We start from the raw sequence: 24556 nt of genomic DNA on the forward strand, positions 1-24556 counted from the left end.
AAGCCTATTGCATAAAGTAGCTAGACTGCCTAATTCTCCATTTTTTGTTTCTTCTTTTCTGTTAATTCCCACATAATGATACTTATACCCAGTGAGAGGCAGTTGATGACATCATTGCAAAGCTGCTTCAGGGTTCAAAAGTGCTTACGCACAGGTACTAAATAAGAGGAGCAGGCAGCAAAAAACTCTGTTACCTTCTTTAAAGAAGAATTACAAGACTTCCTTCCAAGAAGAACAAGACAGTGAGTTTTCTGTCTTTCACTAAGCTGGACAAGCATATGGACGTACATGAAATAGTGTAGGTTAGATGGGCTTGAGATCGGTATGACAGGTCATAGATAGATAGATTCATAGAACAGTACAGCACAGTACAGGCCCTTCAGCCCACGATGTTGTGCCAAACTTTTACCTGAAACCTAAGGTCTATCCACCCTCCACTACTACCTTATACTATCGTACATGTGCCTATCTAATAGCTGCTTAGATGCCCCTAATGAGGCCGACTCCACCACCCTCTCCGGCAATGCATTCCACGCCCCTACCACTCTCTGAGTAAAGAACCTACCTCTGACGTCTCTCCGCTATCTACCTCCTTTCACTTTAAAACTATGTCTCCTCATAAAAGCCACCTCCACCCTAGGAAAAAGTCTCTTGTTGCTTACTCTATCTATACCACTGATCATTTTGCACACCTCTGTCAAGTCACCTCTCATCCTTTGTCATTCTAAAGAGAAAAGCCCTAGCTCTCTCAACCTTTCCTCGTAAGACCTTCCCTCCATTCCGGGCAACGTCCTAGTAAATCTCCTCTGCACCTTTTCCAATGCTTCCACATCTTTCCTGTAATGAGGCTGCAATACTCCAGACGTGGCCAAACCAGGCTTTTGTATAGCTGGAGCATAACTTCACGGCTCTTGAACTCAATCCCGCTATTAATGAAAGCTAACACACCATATGCCTTCTTAACAACTCTGTCCACCTGGGTGGCAGCTCTCAGAGTAATGTGAAAATGGACCTGAAGATCCCTCTGCTCCTCCACATTGCCAAGAATCTTTCCGTTAACTTCTGTACATGATCTATAAGAAAGTTAACACACAGATCCTGACCTCAAAAGTGACTCAAACCACTGATAAAAATGTCAAATTATTGTTCCAAAGTATACTAACTTCCAACTTGCAAAACAAAAGTTAAATGCTGTAAATCTGAAATTAAAAAATGCTGGGAATATTCAGCTGTTACCAGCGCCTGTGAAGAAAGAGAATCAACTTTTCAGCTTGAAGAACCTTTCATCAAAACTGGAAAAGGCACGTTTAAAACAGGTGCTATTCAAATACACAGAGACAGGGAACAGGGAATGGGCTTCAGTTAGGACAGAGCAAATAAAGGGGGTATGATTGGATGAAAATTAAAATTACAAAACAGAATTAATGGTGCTAGGCAGAAAGAAATGATAATGGGACAAATGGTGAAACAAAAAGCAACAGTTAGCTCAGCTGGCTAGATGCCTACGTAACCACTTGCCTCTCTTCAACACCATCCAGGGCAAAATGGCCTGCTTGATAGACAACACATCAACAAACATTTAATCTCTCAATCATTGATGCTCAGTAGCAGCACTGCATATCATCTAAAAGATGCACTGCAAAAATTCACCAAGGTTCCTCAGACAGCCCCTTGAAAACTCAACCATTGCTATCCAGAAGGACAAGGACACGGCACAACATCGAGGGCCGAAGGGCCTGTACTGTGCTGTAATGTTCTATGTTCTATGAACACGTTAGTTGTGGTATCTGCACAAAGCTAATACTATCTCCCAACACCTTTAAGAGTTGCTGAACAGTGCAGAAAGGTGCCAGAACACTTCATGAGAGCAGTCAAAGATACCATGCTACCATAATGCAACTTTCTATTTTACCCATCTTCATTTTTGTAAACTAACACCGGCAATTAAATCTTCATATAGTTTGGGTAATTTTACATTAGTTTATATAATTACAGTTCATACTCTATTTAGTGTAAATGCATCTACAACTCTCATAACATACACCAACTACCTTCCACACCTCTAAACCTCCCCTCTTCAGTCTATCATTCTCACTGCCCAAACATCTCTCTTTTCATTTCTCATCACAATTGATGCATATTTTATCCCCATGTGCAGCTTTTTAACTCCCTCTCAGTTGCATGAAAATAAATGTTATATTTGACACCCTTGTTCAAGGAGGGTATACAAATAAACCCAGGAAATATGAGCCAGTCGGTTTAACCTATGGTTTGGAGCACTGAACAGTCAAGAGGTGATTTATTACTATATGGCACACCATGCTATGTCAATCTCACACTGACAGTATGTGCCAGCAGCTTCTGTGGCAAACATAGTGCATGTGTTCCAATCAAATAGCATTGTCTGAAAGCCACCAGGGAACAGTCCTCAGTGGAGTCAAGGGGGAGTATGGTCAGTATGGGGTACAGATATGGTCACTCAAGACTTTATCTGATTCCTGTCCACAAGGTTGGTGATAGTCAGTCAGACACTTGGTTTTATCAGAGTCTGGGGATCTATGTCTTTGCATTCCAGAGTTTAGACCATGATTAGTCCTACAGCTAAAGTACAACTCATCCAGATATTACAAGTACTTCATTCAAGGTGCTGTGGAGACATTAATCTAAGGACTGGCCCCTTCGCAGTCAGGGCTGGCGACACAGTCAGTCTATAAGTGGGCCCAGTCAGTCCTGGGTGTTTGAATGATATTGGTCAGTGGTGTTATTAGGGGCCAGTCCATGGATTATTGGGCAAAGTGGGGTGATTCAAGCCTAGGTACAGACTTCATTGGACTGGGACACTGAGGAAATGCTTATAGTAAAGGGGGGGAAGTTTAAGAAAGAAGGGTGGAATCTCCGAGAAAAGTAGGGAATGGAAAGCTCTGAGAAAGTTTCTTTTTTACATTCTCATTTCTCGTTCATATTTGGAGAATGTATGGCTAACATGGACATACCAATTTAAAATAGGGAAGGTTGGAGACCTTAAAATTCATGTAAAGGGGTTGAGTTTAAACAAGGGAAAGCTGAAAGATCATCAACAGAACAGGGGCAGCAGCATAAAAGGGGCATTAAGGATAGTTTGAATCATTCTGCATCTCAGGTAGAGCTTATACATCACTCACAAGAATAGAAAGTTGAAACCTCATGACCTTCGATCCAAAGTCAACTGTGCAATAATGCTGGATAATGGTTAGCGTGCTTGCAGAGTGAGCGGAGTAAAGAACTTTTCTTTTTCTTTGGGGATAGAGTTGTTTTTTTATTAATTTAAAGCCTTGCCGGGGTCAGTTTCAGTAATCGTGCATCCACTTTTTCAGTAATGCCATCCATCAGACATTAAATTGACAACATTGGCAAATCATTCATTGTTCAAGAAAGAACATTACAAATTGTGACCGCAAACAATCAATACCATTAAATCATCTACACTAACTGCTTCCTTGTCAGGTCAGCTAAACAGCTGGTTTAACTTAAAAGAGTCACATGGGGCATAGTACTTCTGAAATGCATTCCATGGCTTTCATTGGAAGGCAATCCTTCAGAGCTGTCACCTTTGCATATTGAACTGTAATATTGCAGGATCTGGTTTGTGGTATTCAAGAGCCACTTTTTTTTGGACAGATGTGGCTTATTGCCAGATTTTTGCTTTCGCGAACATAGCATGAACACTTTGGATGTGCAATATACATTTGGATAAGCTTACACGTCTGATCTCCTGAGCAAGGTAGGCCATTGACCTCTTCACTCAGCATCCATGGCACACAGTGTCAGGACATAATATATACTTTACGATTGATGTGAGGTCTTAGGCGTACCATAAATCTAAGGACATTCTTTTTTTTGAAATGCTCACAAATTATCTGTTCATGCTCCTGACATGGACACCACGGTGTCAGGAGTCCTTGAAGTGTTGCTTCAGATCAGAAGAAAACAATGAATGGGAGAACAGTTTTGATGCTGTCAGCAAGAACAGCATCTTCAGTGACTGCTGCACAGGCTCGAGAGGGAGAGGCAGCAGAAAAAATTTCCACAAGGAGGTGGAGGGGATTTATGAGATCCCACAAGTACAGGCCTCACTGTTATTTTCTACAGCTCTCATAAAGTCAGTGTTGGCAGAGATAAGGATTTCTTGGGCCATCACCATTCAATTGAATCATCTGCTGGAACAGGACCATTCCTCAGAAGGGCTGGGAAGCCATCCAATTCCAGAGGCCACTGCAACTGCTTTGCATTTTTAAGACAGTACCTCATTTCAAGGAGCAACTGAAGACCTGCATGGTATCTTTGAATCCTGAGTCCAAAAATGGATTGTGTATGTAACTGATGTCATTTTCTCCAGATCAGAGTTATCCTTACTTTGTGATAAGAAAGCAATTGTCTGGACAATGGGATTCTCACCATTGCTGGTTTTCCCTAGGTGCAGTGTTTATTGACTGCACCTATATTGCTGTGACATTATCCATTCATCAATGTGCAGAGTTTTCAACAGAAAAGATGTTCATTCCATGTATGTTCAAATTGTATATGACCGTTGATGCTAGATTTTGGAGGACTGCATCAGATATTTTGGAAGCTGTTACGATGCATGCATCTTAGCCTCTTAATTCCAGATTTTTTTTATTGAATTAAAATTTGACCATCTGTAGAGGTGGTTTTTGAACTCAGGTCCCCAGGACATTATCTGGGTCTCTGGATTAACAATCCAGTGATAATATCACTAGGCCATCACCTTCCTTGAATCCAGTCACATGGTCTCATCCATTATATGCACGGTAAGCAATACATAAAGTGGATGAGGCCATGTGACCAAATTGACCAGACACTGTTTGTGAGGATTTGTAAAAGGCAACAAATTTTGCGAGAGGGAAAAGAATATCCAATACAACCCATCAGTGAAAATCAGCTCTGGAATCTGAAGTTACCAGACTGAGATAGTAGAAAGGAAGCAAGCCAGTGGGAGCTGAGAGTGATCTTAGACTGGTTGCTGGAGAGTAAAACATCCAGTTAAAGATCCTTGGCAATAGACCTACAGCCATGCTTATATCTTTGTCTGTTTTTCTGTCTCATGCACAGTGTCTCTCAGATGGCTGTAGATCCAAACTAACTGTTATCTGTCTGTGTTGTATGGGTGTGTTTATTGTGAACACACTATCAGTTGGAACAATGAGTGTGTACGTGCAGGAACAGAGTTGTGGGCAGTTGACATCATCAGCTTCATCTGCTCATGTGTTGGCGGCCATTTCTTTAGCCATTTTGATACTTGGGCAAAGGGATTACTCCTTCTTTACTTGCAGTGTAGACAGGGAGCAGCAGCGGGGGTGGGGAGAGGAGAACACGTGACACAGCAGCCCTGGTCCATCCACAGCCATGCACAATGTTACACTGCTCCCAGAATAAATCCTGTCCCAGTGAGAAGAGTATGCTGGAGAGTGCCAGGTAGCAGAGTGAGCTAAGTGAAGGAGTGACAGGTGAGGAGACCCACTCCACAGGCACAGCAATGAAGGGAAGTTCCAATTTGCCAGTATCAGCCCTAACTTCATGAAAGCCTCTCCAGACCCCTCATCCCCACCTGATCAAAGGGTCATGTGCATACAAATCCTTCCTGTAGTCTGTTACAGTCAGCTGACATCATGGGCTATGTGTATGTGAGCATTTTGCTATTATGGATAATCACTCCATGATGTATTTACTGATTTGTGAGGAAGCATGTAATCTGATTTCAAAAATGGCTGCCTCTGCCCTCCTTTCCTTAGCAATGTAAAATATTGCATCCGAGTAAGAATGCTAATTAGTTCTTATCTCAGAAGTAAGCAGATAGTTTACAGCACAACTATTTACAACCCACTAGCAAAACATCTTTTGGAGTCTTTGCCAAAGTCTACTCCTCTACCGTCATACTCACATTGATAGCTTCCCTCGTAAAGATATCAACGTATTTATTCAATATCTTTGAATATTCAATTCCATTTTCATTACCTGTGATCAAAGCTACTACTTGCCTCCTTTTCAACAATTGGTTTTGAAGATTCTTACTCCTTTGTTAAGCTGGTTCTCTGCCTTCATTCATTAAAATTATTATTTCTTTGAGTTTTGCCTTATCTCCACTCCTTTTACACTATTGATGTCAAAGCTCCCACTTATATTACCCTTCAGATGACTTCGCAATGGTGCATGATGATTCCTGGTAATGTCCTGCCAGACTAAAGACATCTACTTTATTGTCATCTGGTCTGGCAAATGTAAAATTGAGGTGCCGCCATTGAAGTTAATAACAATGCATAACTGAATCTATCCTCTGATGTGCTGTGCAGCAGCAAATGATGACATGACCTGGTTGAAGATACACTGCGCCTTAGAGAGTAAACATTTAGCAGTAGATGATCAGTTGCTCCTACTAAACCTTGCGAATACAGTCATGACACACTGTACTGTCAGACATCCAAGTGATCCACAAAGCTCTTGGCCTCTACTGGGGTGGTGGAATTTAGTTACTCTGTGAAAGAAGCCATTTGTTGCAGCAGGATAATTTCTATGACCAGAACTGCCCAGATGTCCTGGCGGCCTGGAAAAATAGTGGTATATTGAAAGTAAGAACCTCTGTCTCATTAATTGCCATTGGCAGAGCAGCTGCGGTTCTGGATTGAGTCTGCAGGTTTTTATTATAAAGTTAGCAAAGATGCTGCAATGCATCCTTGGAGAAGCACTGTATTAGCTGCTCACAATGTTGCCTCCTCTACATTGAGGAACGGAGTGTAGACTGAGTGACTGCTTCGTAGAACACTTACATTCTATCCGCAAGAAGGACTCTGAGCTTCCAGTTGCATGCCACTTCAATACACCACCTTGTTCCCTGGCCAATATCTCTGTCTCAGCCTTGTTGCTGAATGCAAGCTGGAAGAACAGTGCCTCATATTCTGCTTGGAACCTCTACAGCCTTCTGAACTCAAGATCAAGTTAATCAATTTTAGGACTTGAGCACCCTTCCCCATGCTTTCCCCCATCCCTACACACCAGGCCTTATTATCACATGGGTTGCTATTAAGTGGAATTTCAAAACCTGCCAATGGTACCAAACATAAAAGAGTGACAAGCAATGAGGGTGATATAAGTTGTCTGGGACACTATTCAGATGGGCTAACAAAATGGTCAGGTAAAGGACAAATGGAATCTAACATGGAGAAATGGCAGCCTGAAAAAATAGTAGTGTATTGAAAGTAAGAGCCTCTTTGGGGGCGGCATGGTGGCTCAGTGGTTAGCACTGCAGCCTCACAGCACCAGGGACCCGAGTTTGACTCCAGCCTCAGGTAACTGTTTGTGTGGAATTTGCACATTCTCCCTGTGTCTGCATGGGTTTCTTATGGGTGCTGCAGTTCCCCCACAGTCCAAAGATGTGCAGGCTAGTTGGATTGGCTATGCTAAATTGCCCATAGTGTTCAGGGGTGTGTAGGTTATAGCGGGATGGGTCTGGGTGGGATGCTTCAAGGGGCAGTGTGGACTTGTTGGGCCAAAAAGCCTGTTTCCACACTGTAGGGAATCTAATCTAAAATATGAATTGATGCATTTTAACTAAAGATATAGGAAAAGGCAATATAGACTTGATGACACAATTCTAAAGAGCCTGCAAGAACAGAATGACAAGGAAGAGGTGGAGAAGGGGGTTGCAAAATATCTCCATGGAGGCCAGTATTCTATCAAGAAGACCCTTTCCACAGAATGGTCTCTGGACCCGAAACGTTAACTCTGATTTCTCTTCACGGATGCTGCCAGACCTGCTGAGCTTTATCAGCAACTTTTTTTATTGTTTCTGTTTTCAGCATCTGCAGTTGTTTTGTTTTTTTTCTATGAGGTCCACCTGGCTGACCTTGTTACAACCACTACAGGGTGCATGTGCATCAATTGTTGAAACTTGCAGAATATATTGAAAGATTGGTAAGCAAAACACTGCAGACTTATTAACTTGAAACATTTGGCTGAACCTTCCCATTTTTGATTAAGTGTTATTTCCAGGGAGTTTCAAGGAGGATTTCCTGCAATTGCCAATGCTGGCTTTTCTCAAACACTCTTTTGCTATTTATCTCATTAATTATGATACAGTCTGTATGGTGTTTTTCATATTCGATCATGCTGCTTCATAATGGAAATGCTCACTGCTGCTGAGACCTTGCACCAGCCATACCATTAGCTTCATATTTAAACCCCAGCTGTGCCCACTCAAATGCTATATGTCAGGAAATGCACTTCAAAATCTGCTGCTCCATTGTTTGTGTCTACAGATGTTCAAGCTGCTACCCCTACTGCTCAACTAATAGCCTCTTTGCTATTATGCAGTTACTAGTGGCATCCGCATAATCTCTACACTGAAGACATCAGCTTCTCACCTGATCAGTTCCTCTTTACTTCTGAGGAAGAAGCCACATATCCCTCAAAGAAAGCACTGGCAAAGGTTTGCCCTGTGCGCTTCACCAACTCAGAGAATTTCACCTTGGTATGTTCTCTTCCTAGATTAGATATAAGGCCAAATTCTGATGGGTACCTCACCTGCCCTTCTCCACTGTGTGAGTAAGTAATGCCCCTGGTCACTGGAACTCAGAAGACTGCCAGCAAACAGGTACTTTCTCAGGCCTGAGCAGAAGATCAGACCATAGTGTTGATTGCACAAAAGCACAGTCACAAGATTAGGCAGATTTGTCAGAGATACTCAGCAAACTGGATTGAAAATTGGAAGATTGAATCTATGTTATCAGTCCTCTGGATTACTAACATAAATCAAGAAAAGCAGAAGTCCCAAACCTGTTCCCTGGGGAACTCCACCATAAAACGTCCTGTAGCCGAAAAATAATCCATCAACTGTTACTTTCAGCTTTCTATCACATCTAATTTTGTAACCACAACTATATTAGTTAGATATAAAGAGTAAATGAGAATGATTGTGTAAAGGAGGTTTTTTTTCTATATTTATGCTTCTTTTGTCCACAATACATTGTGTTTCATTATTGCATTTCATTTTTGCAAGCGTGGAGGTGTTATGAGAGTGTTTCCATTATTAATATATTCTAAGTACTCATGTTCATAAGATTATGAAAGTTTGATAATTTGAAAGAGGAGGTATGGACTTGATTTGGAAACTTTTGTTTAAAGACCCTAACTAGAGGTCACAGATTTTAAGCGAACAATTTAAACTTTTTTGCTGGAAGTCACATATCTGAGTTTATGACTGTCAAGAATGAGGGCTATTTGATATTGATTGGAGTTCAGTTGGTGTGTAGCATGCTGACAGAAGCCACTCAAATCATCCTCTTCCACCTGTTTTGAGCATTTTCTATTATTCCAGCGTGACTGTAGGAAGAAAAAACTGTTGCAGCTCTCTCCCTGAGATGTTTCTGAAATAATTCCACTAACTAATTTTCAGATAAGCTGCTCATCTGAAAGAGCCCAGTAATAACTGCCTATATTTGATGAAAGCCATCTATGCCGGTTATGTCTGTTTACGTGTACAAGGATGCCAAACCAAAAGCCATATGGAATATTTCCTATCTTATGTTTTTCATGAAAGTAGTATTTTAGCACAGTTGACCTCTGCAGAATTTTTTTTTGTAATTGCCATGTGTGTAGCAAGGGATATATATTCGAACTGCATAAACTACATATTTGTTGAATAAGTCTAGTTTTACAATAAGTCAGTACTTTCACTGTTTATTAAAGGAACCTCTTTAGTGGTTTTGTATTCTGAAAGGCATAGATTAGCATGTATAATTGGCCATAGCAATGACTGGGTAAAACTATTTTTAACATATATTGTGTCTTTTGGAGTAGTGAAACTTCAGAGAGATGGTGCATTTCTCTCACCTTGATTTGAAACAGTTTGCAGACTCCTTATGTCCTCTTCACAATTTACTCGCTAGCATATCTTCGTATTGTCAGCAAATTTAGCAACCATGTATTCAATCTAAGACATTTGTATGGATTCTAAATAATTGAAACTCCATCATTGATCGACATGTCATACCACTTGACAGATCCTGCCAACCTGAAAACTACCCAGTTATACCCATTTTTGCCTTCTATCAGCTAAACAATCTTCTTGTGTTATAATACGTTAGTCACTATTCATTTTTTTCATAATAGTCTTTAATGTGGCACCTTGTAAATGTTTTCTGAAAATCTAAGTACAGTGTGTAAACTGGTTTCTCTTTATCTACATTGCTTGTTACTTCCTCAAAAGTTTCTAATAAAGCTGTCAAACATGATTTCCCAAGTTGCCTCTGCATGTTTGTATTAAGAATTTTGAAGTCTGGTCTTTTAATTTCCTTAACAACAATTTACAACACTTTCCAACTGACATCTAAAGTCCACCATTTGAAATGCTCAGTAACTGTTAGACAATATTTAAAACTGAACCAATACCCAGGAAGCCTCTCTGTTAAAAGTTCTTGGAAATTTGAACTTAACACTAAAATGGAGAGGAAGTGAAATATATTAAAATACAATTCGTTTGATGTTTTTTAGTACAATAACTGAATGCGTTGAAAAAGTGAGGAATGTCAGGGTCACAATAAACTGATATTTTGGAGTATGCCTGGATCCCAACATTAGGTGATTTGCATTTGATAATTCCTTTAACCAAGTGAATACTATACTTACATCATTGGAACTGCTCATAGGTGGAGGGATTGATGGGAGAGCAGGTGAAGAAATCCTCAAAGTGCTTATGATGTTGAAATGACAATATGTTTAGCGAGCCGGAAGTAATTTTACACTTACTGATTCAGTATAGCTAAGGGAAAATTTACAAATAGAGAGTCAGTGTGTAAGACGTAATATGTGCTGTTGCTAATGTCCAGTGCTTCTGATGATCAAAACACTTTTCATTCTTTTCATGCAGATTACACAACTGTTTGATCAAGAAATAACAGTTTTCTTTGCTATGTTTATGGGAATCTGGGGTAGGTACTCTCCTTATACAACATTACCTTTTAATTTTGTTTTTATTTGCAAAATTAAAGCCTGGTACTGAGTTTAAAATAGATACATGATTGATGAGATTATAGGTGAAGGAGACCATATATAATATACAAGATTAAATTTTACATGGGTTACTAACATTTTAAAAATTATGAAATATCTTGACCACGACATTATGTGAATCTTTTTGGGTTCACCTTGAAGAAATCCCCTGCTACCTATTGCAATATTCATTCCTGGTAAATAAACGTGGATGTTAAGCGGCAACTGATAATTCAGTGTTTTTTAAACTTTTGGCACATGGGTATTTCTAGCAGCTTTGACAGTTATTGCCCACCCTAGTTGCCCTTCTTCTTGAACTGTTGCACTCCAATATGATGGAAGTACTTCCTCAATGGTGTTAAACAGAAACATGTAGGATTCTGACCCAGTGACAGTGAAATGACTGTGATATATGTTCAAGTTGAGACTTTCCTTTTATAAGGAAATTGGATGTGATTTTGTCTGCATGTGCCTGTTTCCCTTGTCCATCTAGATAGTGAAGGTCATCGTATTAGGAGGAACTGTTGAAGAAACTTAAGATTACTATGAGCCTGAGACAGTTCTTATTTAGGTATCATATATTCTACCCTTCTTAGCCGAGGGAAAAGTAGAGATTCAGTGAACAAAATCATTGTTGATTTCGTTCCTCCCCTTTCAAACTGAAGTTCAAAACTAGGGGGCATGTTTTCAAGGTGAGAGGAGAAATATTTAAAAAGGTCACGAGGAGCAACGTTTTTACACAGAAAGTGGTTTGTATGTGGAATAAACTGCTAAAGGAAGTGGCAGATGCAGATACAGTTACAACATTTAAAAGACATTTGGATAAGTACATGAATTGGAAAAGTTTGGAGAGATATGGGCCAAACGTAGGTAAGTGGGACTAGTTTGGTTTGGGAATATGGTTGGCATGGTCTAGTTGGACAAAAGGGTCTGTTTCCATTCTACCTGACTCTGTGACTCTACTGCAGCAGTTAAAATCGACCAACTCACCATAGACTGGGATCATTTTGGCCTGTACAGCTTGTTAGAAAATTCCAAATGTATTTGCTTTGGGAATTTCAGCGACAATTTTTTACAAAACTGCAAAATTAAACCCACCTTTTTAAAATTGTACTTATTTGTTTACATGATAATATCATTTATAGTTAAAGAATGAAGTACTGGCAATCTCAGCAAATATCTCTGTCTTAAATTGTAGCCACTGTGTTTCTGGAGCTGTGGAAACGAACCCGAATAAAAGTTGTCAGCGAGTGGGATTTGTTCCACTGGGATGAGGATGAGGTAATAACCATAACTGATTTTCTCACTGGTCGATAAGTGTAATAACATTAAAGCACAGTTTTAAAAACTGTGATATCTTATGATTATGACTGATACAAACTTGAAGAAGTATTTAGATGATGATAATGGGTTTGATAATACATTGAAAATCCTGAAGTAAGCTTCTTTGTCAATGACATTTAATACAACCAGGTCATTATCCTTTTACTTCTGGATTTTTAATTGATTGTGTGGAAATGATCATGGTGAGGGCTCACATGATTTAATTTCAGTTGAATAATCGATAGGGACAATTCAAAAATCCCGCTAGCCTGTATTCTAGATTTATGATTGGTGGGTGCACAGACTGAAAAACGAAGGTGATACAAGAAAAAAAAATTCAACTCGCAGGGGTTTGGTATTGGAGGCAAAAGAAGACAAAGTATAACAATGGATTTGGGATGCTTAAAGACTGTGCCCATGTCATCCTTCATTGATATACTGCTGGGTCTGTGAGGCGCTGATTAGAGATCCTTGTCCCAACAATAGAAATCTAGTGTTGTCACATCAAGCATGGCTGAAGGAGGCCAGGAGGTTGGAAACAGGAATATTGTTCCAATGTTTCAGGAGTCAGTAAGAGAGTGCTTTAATGGCCCAAACAAGGCAGGAAAGTGCAATCCAGGTTAATGTTCACTTATGGCCTACTGTACATATTAACCTCGCATCTATCTCTAGCCACTCTTAGAAGCCAAGCCCACTCTATCACGTCACACTCATGCTCAATTACACTGTAGGCACACCTACCTTTCTTCCACATCATTTTTCACAGTTTAACTGTAGATCCATCACTGTCACTCACCCCCCACTGATTTTTAATTCTCTGCTTCTACCTGTAGATATCTACCAAATGCACTACAATTATTGACTGAATTTGTGATTTTAGATTAAGTTTTCTCTTTCTGCCTTTCAAAAAGAGAGCCCAGAACACGACTGAAAAGGAGAGTTGGGGAGGTAGATCTCCACAGACTTCTGAGCTAATAACTGCAGAAAAGAATAGCTGGAGATCAGCAAATGTTTGGCACTCAATGCCATTGGAGATAAGGAAATAGCATCTTTGCAGAGACTGACAACACATTTAAATATCAAAAATCCATTTGTCGCCCAACACTGTCACATAACTATTTTCTTCATAAAGATATGCCATATTGTTACTGCATCATGGCTGAATTGTATCAGCTTCCACAGACTAAGCCTTCATTCATAGGATCAGCTTCCAAAGATGTTGCAAATAATGAACCACAGAAGAGCAGAATTCTTCTAAGAGGACACTATCAGACAATTCAGACTTACAATGATGCAACTTAGATGTTTGTACTTGGGACCAGTCAGGCAATTTGTTGATCTAATGTTCATGGCAGACTATTCACAACTGTACAATTGCTATTAAGATCTGCTGAGCTGTACCCCAAGGGTTGACAAGGAAAAGGAGAATTATCGTAGAGTAGCAGAAACTATTTGATGAAGCCACAGGTCATAAAAACATATTGACCATGATTACAAAGAAAATGGGGCAGTTTGACTCAATCAAGAGTGTAATGATGCTGCAAAAATGTCTGGCCACAATTTGGGGTGGCACGGTGGCTCAATGGTTAGCACTGCAGCCTCACAGCGCCAGGGACCCTGGTTTGATTCCAGCCTCTGGTAACTGTCTGTGTGGAGTTTGCATGTTCTCCCCGTGTCTACATGAGTTTCCTTCAGGTGCTCCGGTTTCCTCCTACAGTCCAAAGATGTGCAGGCTAGGTGGATCGGCCGTGCTAAATTGCTTGTAGTGTTAGGGGTGTGAGGGTTGGGGGGGGGATGGGTCTGGGTGGGATGTTCCAACAGGCGGTGTGAACTTGTTGGGGCGAAGGGCCTGTTTCCACACTGTAGGTAATCTAGCTAATCTAATTGTGTATATCATCCTACTTGGTGCCTTTAATAGGAAAGCCTTAACCTTGACTTTACATTGCTGTACTGATCTGTGCTATGGTGTTCTCCACAACTTTGCTGATCTACGCATGGGACTCACTTATTCTGATTGATTCAGAGCGGTACATGTATTACCTCAGCACAAATAATCATGGCAGATCCCTGCAAATTTTGTTCATACCTAAAAGAACAGCTTTTTATGACTGCACACCAGCTGTACGTAGATGGCGTGGAAACCTTTGAGGTTCACATTGCCTCTGGGGATCTGGGGTGTGCAGATTGTCATCTGTGTGCCATTCTTCCAGCCAGCTAACATTGCTTGAATCTGGGTGACAAGCTTGAACAGGGCTGGAAAGTCTTGTGATGTGGTTGCCACTGCATCTCCTGGGATAAAGTGGACATTCTGCACTTGTGCCACCATGTCTAGCAGGAGCACCAGGGTTCTATCTGAAAAGGGGGAGTGGAGCACTGATTCCTGTCTGCCATGTCTGGGGCAAATGTTAGGAACTGCACAGGGTAGCCCTGGATCATCAGTGCTTGTCTGGTGCAGTGTAGCCTTTTAAAAAAGACACCGACATTACGTATATCGGTCAGTTGCAGGATATCTGGTGAATGACGAGTAGTTCCAGGAGTTGTACATAGGAAAGAAATTGAACTGCTCGATGCCGTAAGGCGCGAATGGCAATTAGTGTGGTGCGTTTGGTAAGATTTGGTGAGAAAGTTCGCTATGTCTAGCTGGAAGAATCCTTCAAAAACTCAATGTGACATGCACTGAGCCAAAAAGCCATAAAATTTAGCTCTGTATACCAGATGTTGCAGTCTTCGCATTGATAAGACTGTGAAGAAGAAGAGCAAGAAGGAAGCGAAGAAGGGAACAGCATAAATAACAGATTTTGAAGCACAAGTTTCCAGAGGCCATATCTGTGGATCAGCAAGGAACAGTTGAAGAGGTGATTGTCAACAGCATTGTCAACCACTCTACTAAGAAAGAGTGTACAGGAAAAAATTACTGTCACCTCGAGATGAATGAACAAAAGTACAGGAGACTTCTTTGTACAACTAGGGAAACCATCATCTTCACCTGCCAACTCCTGCAAGCTGATCTGCAGCTGATAGACTTCAGAGGAGCAGAATGCTTGTGGCACTGAATATCATAATTGTACTGAATGTATTAGCTACCAGCAGCTTTTAAAACCTAACTGACGGCCTGTGCAGCACTTCTCACTTGGCAGGTCCACAAATGTATTTGTGAATTCCACAGTTGCCCTGAGTAGGAAAGCTGTTAGGTTTTGTACAGTTAACATGGGCCCAGACAATAAAAGTGCCAAAGCCGTTGCCTTTTCTGTCATTATGGGCTTCCCTCAGGTATGAGGAGTCATCAGCTGTACATATGTTAAACTCAGAGTTTCATGGCACTATCCAGCCTGGGTCCTGAACAGGAAGGGATTTCACTGCTTCAATATCTACCTTGTTTTTGACCACAGGCAACAATTCTTGCAGGTGGGCAGTCACTATTCAGGGTGCTGCTATAGTTCAAACGTTCTGCACAGGTCCAACATAGCTTCAAAGCTTCGGCCTAGGGATTAAAAGGGATTTAGTTCTAATTCTAGATTACAGTTTTTGCCAATTGAATTATGAATAGCTTTTGTGTTATAGTTAACAGATTATTTTGAGTTAATTGAAAAAACCTGGTGAAAGTCTCTTTTATTATGGATAGTAGTAACAAATGGTCCTTTTGGTTATTAAGCTTAAACATTTATACTATTGGTGCAACTTGCGGAATAGTGGGACTTCGTCACTAGTGCATTCCTCCTGTCACAGTCGTAACAATAGATTCTTGACTAACAAGAGAGTTGAAGATTATTGGGGTAGGTGGGAATGTGGAGTTGAGGCTACCATCAGATTAGTCATAATCTTGTTGAATGACAGAAGAGGCTGGTGAGACTGAATGACCATTTCCTACTGCTAATTCATGTGTTAGTATGTTCACTTTAAAAATCAACTGTCAAAATGAGTAGAGGTTTCATATTGACCAACAGTGCAGGACTGAAGTTAATGAACCTTCAGCATTAGTTGACTAAGAGAAACATCCACTCAAAATATTTATCTTACATACAGGAAGAACTTGCTCTTGGGCTAATATATGACCCTGATGTGCCACCGACACAGTACCACTATTCATACCTGCGAGCCACAATAGTCCTCATGCTGGGATTTCTTCTGGTAAGAATATCTTCTGAAATCATAGTATGTTTGGTATATATGTTAGTATGTACTACGTCATTCAAAATTTAACTCAATATTTTAATCCACAAATGGCAAACAATGTACTTATTAATTAAAATTTAAATTAATTTATGAAGTAGTGGTCCACAGGTTTAATTGCAAAGTTGAAGCACAGGACGGTATGCTGGATGCTTATTGCACACTCCTCAGAACAAGAGTCAACTCGGATGGTATACAGAAGTGCATCTCTGAGTGCACTGCAAGTCATTGAATATGCACTGTTGTAAATTGACTGACATCAGTGAAGTCATACAATATCAGGATATCGTAATTGAGCAGCAAATATTGGCAGCAGTTCACTCTTGAACAAACATTTGGAAGTAATATGGGCCTATTAATGAGGCTTATCCAATGGCTGTATTGCATCTGAAGAGATTTTATAACAGGAGTGCTCAGGCAAAGTTAGGGGAGACTCTGGTAAATTACTGGAGGAGTATAGACTGCAGAAAGGTTGAAAATAATATTGGCTTACATTGATATGAGATCCAGTAACTTGCTTTGGCAAAAAACAGGCAATGCAGAGGAGGGGTCAGAGAGTAGAACTTCTTCATCAAGGAAGGAGAAGAAAGTCTTTCCCAAAAGGATTTACCATGAGATTGTCTTCTTGGAATAACACTCTGAAATTGTTGTGCGCCAAAAGCAATTTCCAAGACTAAAACAGCATTATCCCAGTTACTGTAACATGGCTGGCAGATGATTTTTACTTGTACAGTATGCGCTTGGCCTTGACCTTGTGCTTCAAACAGTGACTGTGAAGATCACCATCATCTTTTCTATGTATCAGGATTTCCCTTTAAGGCAGTAGCAGAAAGCAAACATGTCAGCTGTACTACCACTGAAGTATTCAGAAAGCAATCAGAATAGGAGATAGAATTTCATCCTCTTTTCTCTAGGAGGAAAAAAAACAGGATAAAAATGCTTTTACATTTTCCAGGATATTGATCTGCCTGATGTTGCAGAGCACAAGCAACTCCACACATGTAACTCCACAGATCCTTTCAGTCAATGGGGACTAATACTGCAACTGTAAGGGCTTCACTTCAGCCAAAGTGCACTTATTGTGCGATTACACCAATAAATGAATGAATGCCTACTGACCTTGCAGCATCCATATTGTTTTTATCTTGATACACTTAGCAATTCTCACCTTTTTCAGTCATCCAGAGGTGGACAACAAGAAGGCAGCTTGTTGCAAGGGTTACGTATTCCACACATGACTCATGACACTCCTGCAATGTCCCACCATATCTTGTTGGAGGGCTTTCTATGAAAGCTACCCACAACATACGGATCTGGGTGCTGGATTTATAAAGGAGAGATTTTGCCACTGAGATTGTCTAGTAGCCAGGTAGTAGCTTAGATCTGTGGAGTACATGTCCAAGAGACAATTCATGTTTGGAGTGGTATACTGAATACACACAACATACGGTTATGCACACTCAGCCATTACCTGCTGGAATCTAGACACTGCCTTTGAGGGAAAGGAGGAGGGGAGCAGACCATACGTACTATCACAGCAAGATGAAGTGAGAGGGATTGCCTACTGAGTTTTTGCTTCAATTAAAATGAACTTCCCCAGTCCTAATACAGATCCACTTTTCTTTTGTGGAACATCCATTTTAGACTTTCCAAAACAATGTTTCCTCAGGCTAAGTCATGCAATAAACACCAATGCAAAATCCATCACAACAACTTTATTGAGCAATGTATCAATAAAGCAAAGTAAAAGAATTGACTATCCTTGCACAATCGTTTTCCAAATGTTTTGCAAATGCTCTGGTCTGCTTTTGTGCACTAAAACAGCATTATCCCAGTTACTGTAACATGGCTGGCAGATGATTTTTACTTGTACAGTATGCGCTTGGCCTTGCTGAATCCCTTGATTAACTCCAGACCTTGAAGCCCTGGCTGTGAATTTCATTATCTTACCATGAGCAATAGCAATCTGGCTTTGCTCGGATCAGCAAATAGCCCTGATTGAGCCACTCCGATATGAAATCAAATCATATCTTTATGAAAGACAATAGCATGTACCATTGTGGTACTGCACTCCCATGGAGCAACAACTTACAGCCTTTGTAATCTGTTGGAGCAGTTTGCTAGGCAGCTGTAAGTTCCTTCATGTCCCTTTGAGCGTTGAATTCCACCTTCAGGATGACAGCAGTCTGTGTTTGCAACACAGCAAACCTGGATCTCATCATCTTCACCTAAGCTTCCACTATAGCTCTGAGATGTTGGTTGCCATATTCTGTCTGCAATGGAAGCTGTGATATTAGCCACTAATCACTCCCTTCATGTTCAGTCTGGTGCTGAGTTGGCTACCACTTCTATGATGGACTCCAGGTTCTGTGTGATACTTTCTGCCATATTGAGTTAGATTACCCCAGGTTCCTTAACAACTACAGGAGGCTGTCAGGCTGGTCAGCTGATGCCCCAAGCATCTTGGTGTGTTCATCCTCGTCAACATTGTCCTATTTGTCGATGCCCCATCTGAGTCCCCTGTAGCAGACCTATTTGCAACAATCCCTCCAGTAAGTTGACACAAGTTATCCTTGGTGCCTAGCTAAAGTCTAGTCACCTAATAACTTACTATGCATTGATCTCAACTCAATGCTATTCTCTAAGGATGTTTGGGGACTCGTCAACTGAGGTAATATGGGCTGAGGTTAGAAATAGGAAAGGAGAGGTCACCCTGTTGGGAGTTTTCTATAGGCCTCTGAATAGTTCTAGAGGTGTAGAGGAAAGGATAGCAAAGATGATTCTCGATAGGCATGAGAGAGACAGGGTAGTTGTCATGGGAGACTTCAATTTTCCAAATATTGACTGGGAACACTGTAGTTCGAGTACTATAGATGGGTCAGTTTTTGTCCAGTGTGTGCAGGAGGGCTTCCTGACAAAGTATGTAGATAGGACAACAAGGGGAGAAGCCACATTAGATTTGGTACTGGGTAATGAGCCCGGCCAGGTGATAGATTTGGAAGTAGGTGAGCACTTTGGTGATAGCGATCACAATTCTGTTATGTTTATTTTAGTGATGGAAAGGGATAGGTGTATACACTAGGTAAGAGTTATAGCTGGGGGAAAGGCAATTACAATGAGATTAGGCAAGATTTAGGGAGCATAGGATGGGGAAGGAAACTGCAGGGGATAGGCACATTAGAAATGTGGAGCTTATTCAAGGAAAAGCTCCTGTGTGTCCTAGATAAATATGTACCTGTCAGGCAGGGAGGAAGCTGTAGAGCGCGGGAGCCGTGGTTTACGAAGGAGGTGAAATCTCTGGTCAAGAGGCTTATGTTAGGATGAGATGTGAAGGCTCATTTAGGGCACTTGAGGGCTACGAGGTAGCCAGGAAAGACCTAAAGAGAGAGCTGAGAAGAGCCAGGAGGAGACATGAGAAGTTGTTGGTGAATAGGATCAGGGTAAACCCTAAGGCTTTCTATAGGTATTTAAGGAATAAAAGAATGACGAAAGTAAGATTAGGGCCAATCAAGCAGAGTAGTGGTAAGTTGTGTGTGGAGTCAGAGGAGATAGGGGGAGCACTGAATGAATATTTTCCGACAGTATTCACTCTAGAAAACGACAATATTGTCCAGGAGAATACTGAGATACAGGCTATTAGACTAGGTGGGATTGAGGTTCACAAGGAAGAGGTATTAGAAATCCTACAGAATGTGAAGATAGATAAGTCCCCTGGACCGGATGGGATTTATCCTAGGCTCCTCTGGGAAGCCAGGGAGGAGATTGCCGAGCCTTTGGCAATGATCTTTAACTCGTCATTGCCAACAGGAATAGTGCCAGGATAGCAAATGTGGTTCCCCTGTTCAAGAAGGGGAGTAGAGACAACCCTGGTAATTATAGACCAGTGAGCCTTACCTCAGTTGTTGGTAAAGTGTTGGAAAAGATTATAAGGAATAGGATTTATAATCATCTAGAAAAGAATAAATCGATTAGGGATAGTCAGCACGGTTTTGTAAAGGGAAGGTCGTGCCTCACAAACCTTATTGAGTTCTTTGAGAAGGTGACCGATCAGGTAGATGAGAATAAACCAGTTGATGTGGTGTATATGGACTTCAGCAAGGCGTTGGATAAGGTTCCCCACAGTAGGCTATTGTACAAAATGCGGAGGAATGGGATTGTGGGAGATATAGCAGTTTGAATCGGAAATTGGCTTGCTGAAAGAAGACAGAGGGTGGTAGTTGATGGGAAATGTTCATCCTGGAGACCAGTTACTAGTGGTGTACCGCAAGGGTCGGTGTTGGGTCCACTGCTGTTTGTCATTTTTATAAATGACCTGGATGAGGGCGTAGAAGGATGGGTTAGTAAATTTGCAGACGACACTAAGGTCGGTGGAGTTGTGGATAGTGACGAAGGATGCTGTAGGTTACAGAGAGACATAGATAAACTGCAGAGCTGGGCTGAGAGGTGGCAAATGGAGTTTAATGCGGACAAATGTGAGGTGATGCACTTTGGTAGGAGTAACCAGAAGGCAAAGTACAGGGCTAATGGTAAGATTCTTAGTAGTGTAGATGAGCAGAGAGATCTCGGTGTCCATGTACACAGATCCTTGAAAGTCGCCACCCAGGTGACAGGGCTGTTAAGAAGGCATACAGTGTTTTAGCTTCTATTAATAGAGGGATCGAGTTCCGGAACCAAGAGGTTATGCTGCAGCTGTACAAAACTCTGGTGCGGCCGCACTTGGAGTATTGTATACAGTTCTGGTCACCGCATTATAAGAAGGATGTGGAAGCTTTGGAAAGGGTGCAGAGGAGATTTACTAGGATGTTGCCTGGTATGGAGGGAAGGTCTTACGAGGAAAGGCTGAGGGACTTGAGGCTGTTTTCGTTAGAGAGAAGAAGGTTGAGAGGTGACTTAATTGAAACATATAAAATAATCAGAGGGTTAGATAGGGTGGATAAGGAGAGCCTTTTTTCTAGGATGGTGATGGCGAGCACGAGGGGGCATAGCTTTAAATTGAGGAGTGAAAGATATAGGACAGATGTCAGAGGTAGTTTCTTTACTCAGAGAGTAGTAAGAGAATGGAACGATTTGCCTGCAACGGTAGTAGATTCGCCAACTTTAAGTACACTTAAGTCATCATTGGATAAGCATATGGATGTACATGGAATAATGTAGGTTAGATGGGCTTCAGATCGGTATGACAGGTCGGCACAACATCGAGGGCCGCAGGGCCTGTACTGTGCTGTAATGTTCTATGTTCTAAGGTGTGCAGTCTAAGAAAGTCAGTTTAAATAGCAATACACACTTCTACTGGGACTGATGGAGTCAGTTTTCTTCTATATTAAATTTTTTCTTTTGGGGCATGTGGCTATTGCTTATGAGGCCAGTGTTTTTGCCTATACCTAATTACCCTTGAGATGGTAATAATAAGCCATCTTTGTAACTATGGTAGTTCATCTGCGCAAGTGACTGCTATTAGAAAGTAAATTCCTGGAGTCTGACATAGCAATGGCAAAGGAATGGCAATGTAATTCCAAGTCAGAATAGTGTGTGGTTGAAGGAAAGCCACCACCTCCAAGTGGTAGCGTTCCTGTAGGCTTTTGACCTTTCAGATGATTGAGCTTGCAGATTGGAAATGTACTGTTGAAGGATTATTGATGAGTTCCTGCAGTGCATCTTGTAAATGGTACACATTGCTGCCACTATGCAATGGAGGGAGTGAATGTCTTGATTGGTGGATTGGGTGCTGATTAAGTCAGCTGTTATGTCTTGGATGGTGTCAAGCTTCTTAACTGTTGTCAGAATAACTCTCATGCAAGTGGGAGGGGAATATTTCATCACACTCCTGACTTGGGCCTTGTATTTGTTGAAAGTATGTTACTTGTCATAGAATTCCCAGTCTCTTAAATGCTATCACATTATTTATATGGCTGGGTGTGTTACAGCTGGCCAAGTGATGATTCTTGGGTTTCTGAAGGCAGAAAAGCAAGAGAGATTTATGATGAGGCATGAAAGCAACAGATTTATAATCACATCACCTTCAGTTTTACCTCATTGACCTCCCTTGTTAGATGCTCCAATGAAAGTTAATGGGCTTACCTTGAGGGTCTCCGGGACTCTTGTAGGAAAATAGCCCTTCTTTTTCTGTCCAACTCAATTACTAATGCAATAAAAACTGAAAGAACTGCGGATGCTGTAAATCAGGAACAAAAACAAAGTTGCTGGAAAATCTCAACAGGTCTGGCAGCATCTGTGAAGGGAAAAACAGAGTTAATGTTTCAGGTCTGGCGACCCTTTCTTAGTTGTTGTTGTTGTTCAATTACTAATGCCTCCAGTATTGTGTCTAAGAACCTTAGAACCTTCTCCTTGGTTTGGTATTGCCTTTTTACTTGTTTAGATTTAGATGAGGAGGAAGTAGAGTCATCTCAGGCAATAACTTAAGGTAATAAAATGAGAGGCTGGATGAACACAGCAGGCCAAGCAGCATCTCAGGAGCACAAAAACTGACGTTTCAGGCCCAGACCCTTCATCAGAGAGGGGGATGGGGTGAGGGTTCTGGAATAAATAGGGAGAGAGGGGGAGGCGGACCGAAGATGGAGAGAAAAGAAGATAGGTGGAGAGAGTATAGGTGGGGAGGTAGGGAGGGGATAGGTCAGTCCAAGGAAGACGGACAGGTCAAGGAGGTGGGATCAGATTAGTAGGTAGGAGTTGGGGGTGCGGCTTGGGGTGGGAGGAAGGGATGGGTGAGAGGAAGAACAGGTTAGGGAGGCAGAGACAGGTTGGACTGGTTTTGGGATGCAGTGGGTGGAGGGGAAGAGCTGGGCTGGTTGTGTGGTGCAGTGGGGGAGGGGACGAACTGGGCTGGTTTAGGGATGGGGTGGGGGAAGGGGAGATTTTGAAGCTGGTGAAGTCCACATTGATACCATTAGGCTGCAGGGTTCCCAGGCGGAATATGAGTTGCTGTTCCTGCAACCTTCGGGTGGCATCGTTGTGGCACTGCAGGAGGCCCATGATGGACATGTCATCTAAAGAATGGGAGGGGGAGTGGAAATGGTTTGCGACTGGGAGGTGCAGTTGTTTGTTGCGAACCGAGCGGAGGTGTTCTGCAAAGCGGTCCCCAAGCCTCCGCTTGGTTTCCCCAATGTAGAGGAAGCCACACCAGGTACAGTGGATGCAGTATACCACATTGGCAGATGTGCAGGTGAGCCTCTGCTTAATGTGGAATGTCATCTTGGGGCCTGGGATAGGGGTGAGGGAGGAGGTGTGGGGGCAAGTGTAGCATTTCCTGCGGTTGGAGGGGAAGGTGCCGGGTGTGGTGGGGTTGGAGGGCAGTGTGGAGCGAACAAGGGAGTCACGGAGAGAGTGGTCTCTCCGGAAAGCAGACAGGGGTGGGGATGGAAAAATGTCTTGGGTGGTGGGGTCGGATTGTAAATGGCGGAAGTGTCGGAGGATGATGCGTTGTATCCGGAGGTTGGTGGGGTGGTGTGTGAGAACGAGGGGGATCCTCTTTGGGCGGTTGTGGCGGGGGCAGGTGTGAGGGATGTGTTGCGGGAAATGCGGGAGACACGGTCAAGGGCGTTCTCGATCACTGTGGGGGGAAAGTTGCGGTCGTTGAAGAACTTGGACATCTGGGATGTGTGGGAGTGGAATGTCTTATCGTGGGAGCAGATGCGGCGGAGGCGGAGGAATTGGGAATAGGGGATGGAATTTTTGCAGGAGGGTGGGTGGGAGGAGGTGTATTCTAGGTAGCTGTGGGAGTTGGTGGGCTTGAAATGGACATCAGTTACAAGCTGGTTGCCTGAGATGGAGACTGAGAGATCCAGGAAGGTGAGGGATGTGCAGGAGATGGCCCAGGTGAACTGAAGGTTGGGGTGGAAGGTGTTGGTGAAGTGGATGAACTGTTCGAGCTCCTCTGGGGAGCAAGAGGCGGCGCCGATACAGTCATCAATGTAACGGAGGAAGAGGTGGGGTTTGGGGCCTGTGTAGGTGCGGAAGAGGGACTGTTCCACGTAACCTACAAAGAGGCAGGCATAGCTGGGGCCAA

At 42.0% G+C, this 24556-nt stretch overlaps 1 protein-coding gene across 1 annotated transcript in view; it reads left to right on the top strand.

Annotated features, from left to right (window-relative positions):
• LOC125459486 (anoctamin-9-like) overlaps positions 1-24556 on the top strand; it is a 170566-nt gene that overhangs the window by 67291 nt on the left and 78719 nt on the right. The window contains exons 8-10 of the mRNA XM_059652224.1: positions 10919-10979; positions 12239-12321; positions 16387-16491. Of these exons, the coding sequence (XP_059508207.1) occupies positions 10919-10979; positions 12239-12321; positions 16387-16491 (249 nt within the window). The remainder of the gene's footprint in view (positions 1-10918; positions 10980-12238; positions 12322-16386; positions 16492-24556) is intronic.

The sequence above is a fragment of the Stegostoma tigrinum genome, chromosome 17 (genome assembly GCF_030684315.1).
Source record: "Stegostoma tigrinum isolate sSteTig4 chromosome 17, sSteTig4.hap1, whole genome shotgun sequence".
NCBI lineage: Eukaryota > Metazoa > Chordata > Chondrichthyes > Orectolobiformes > Stegostomatidae > Stegostoma > Stegostoma tigrinum.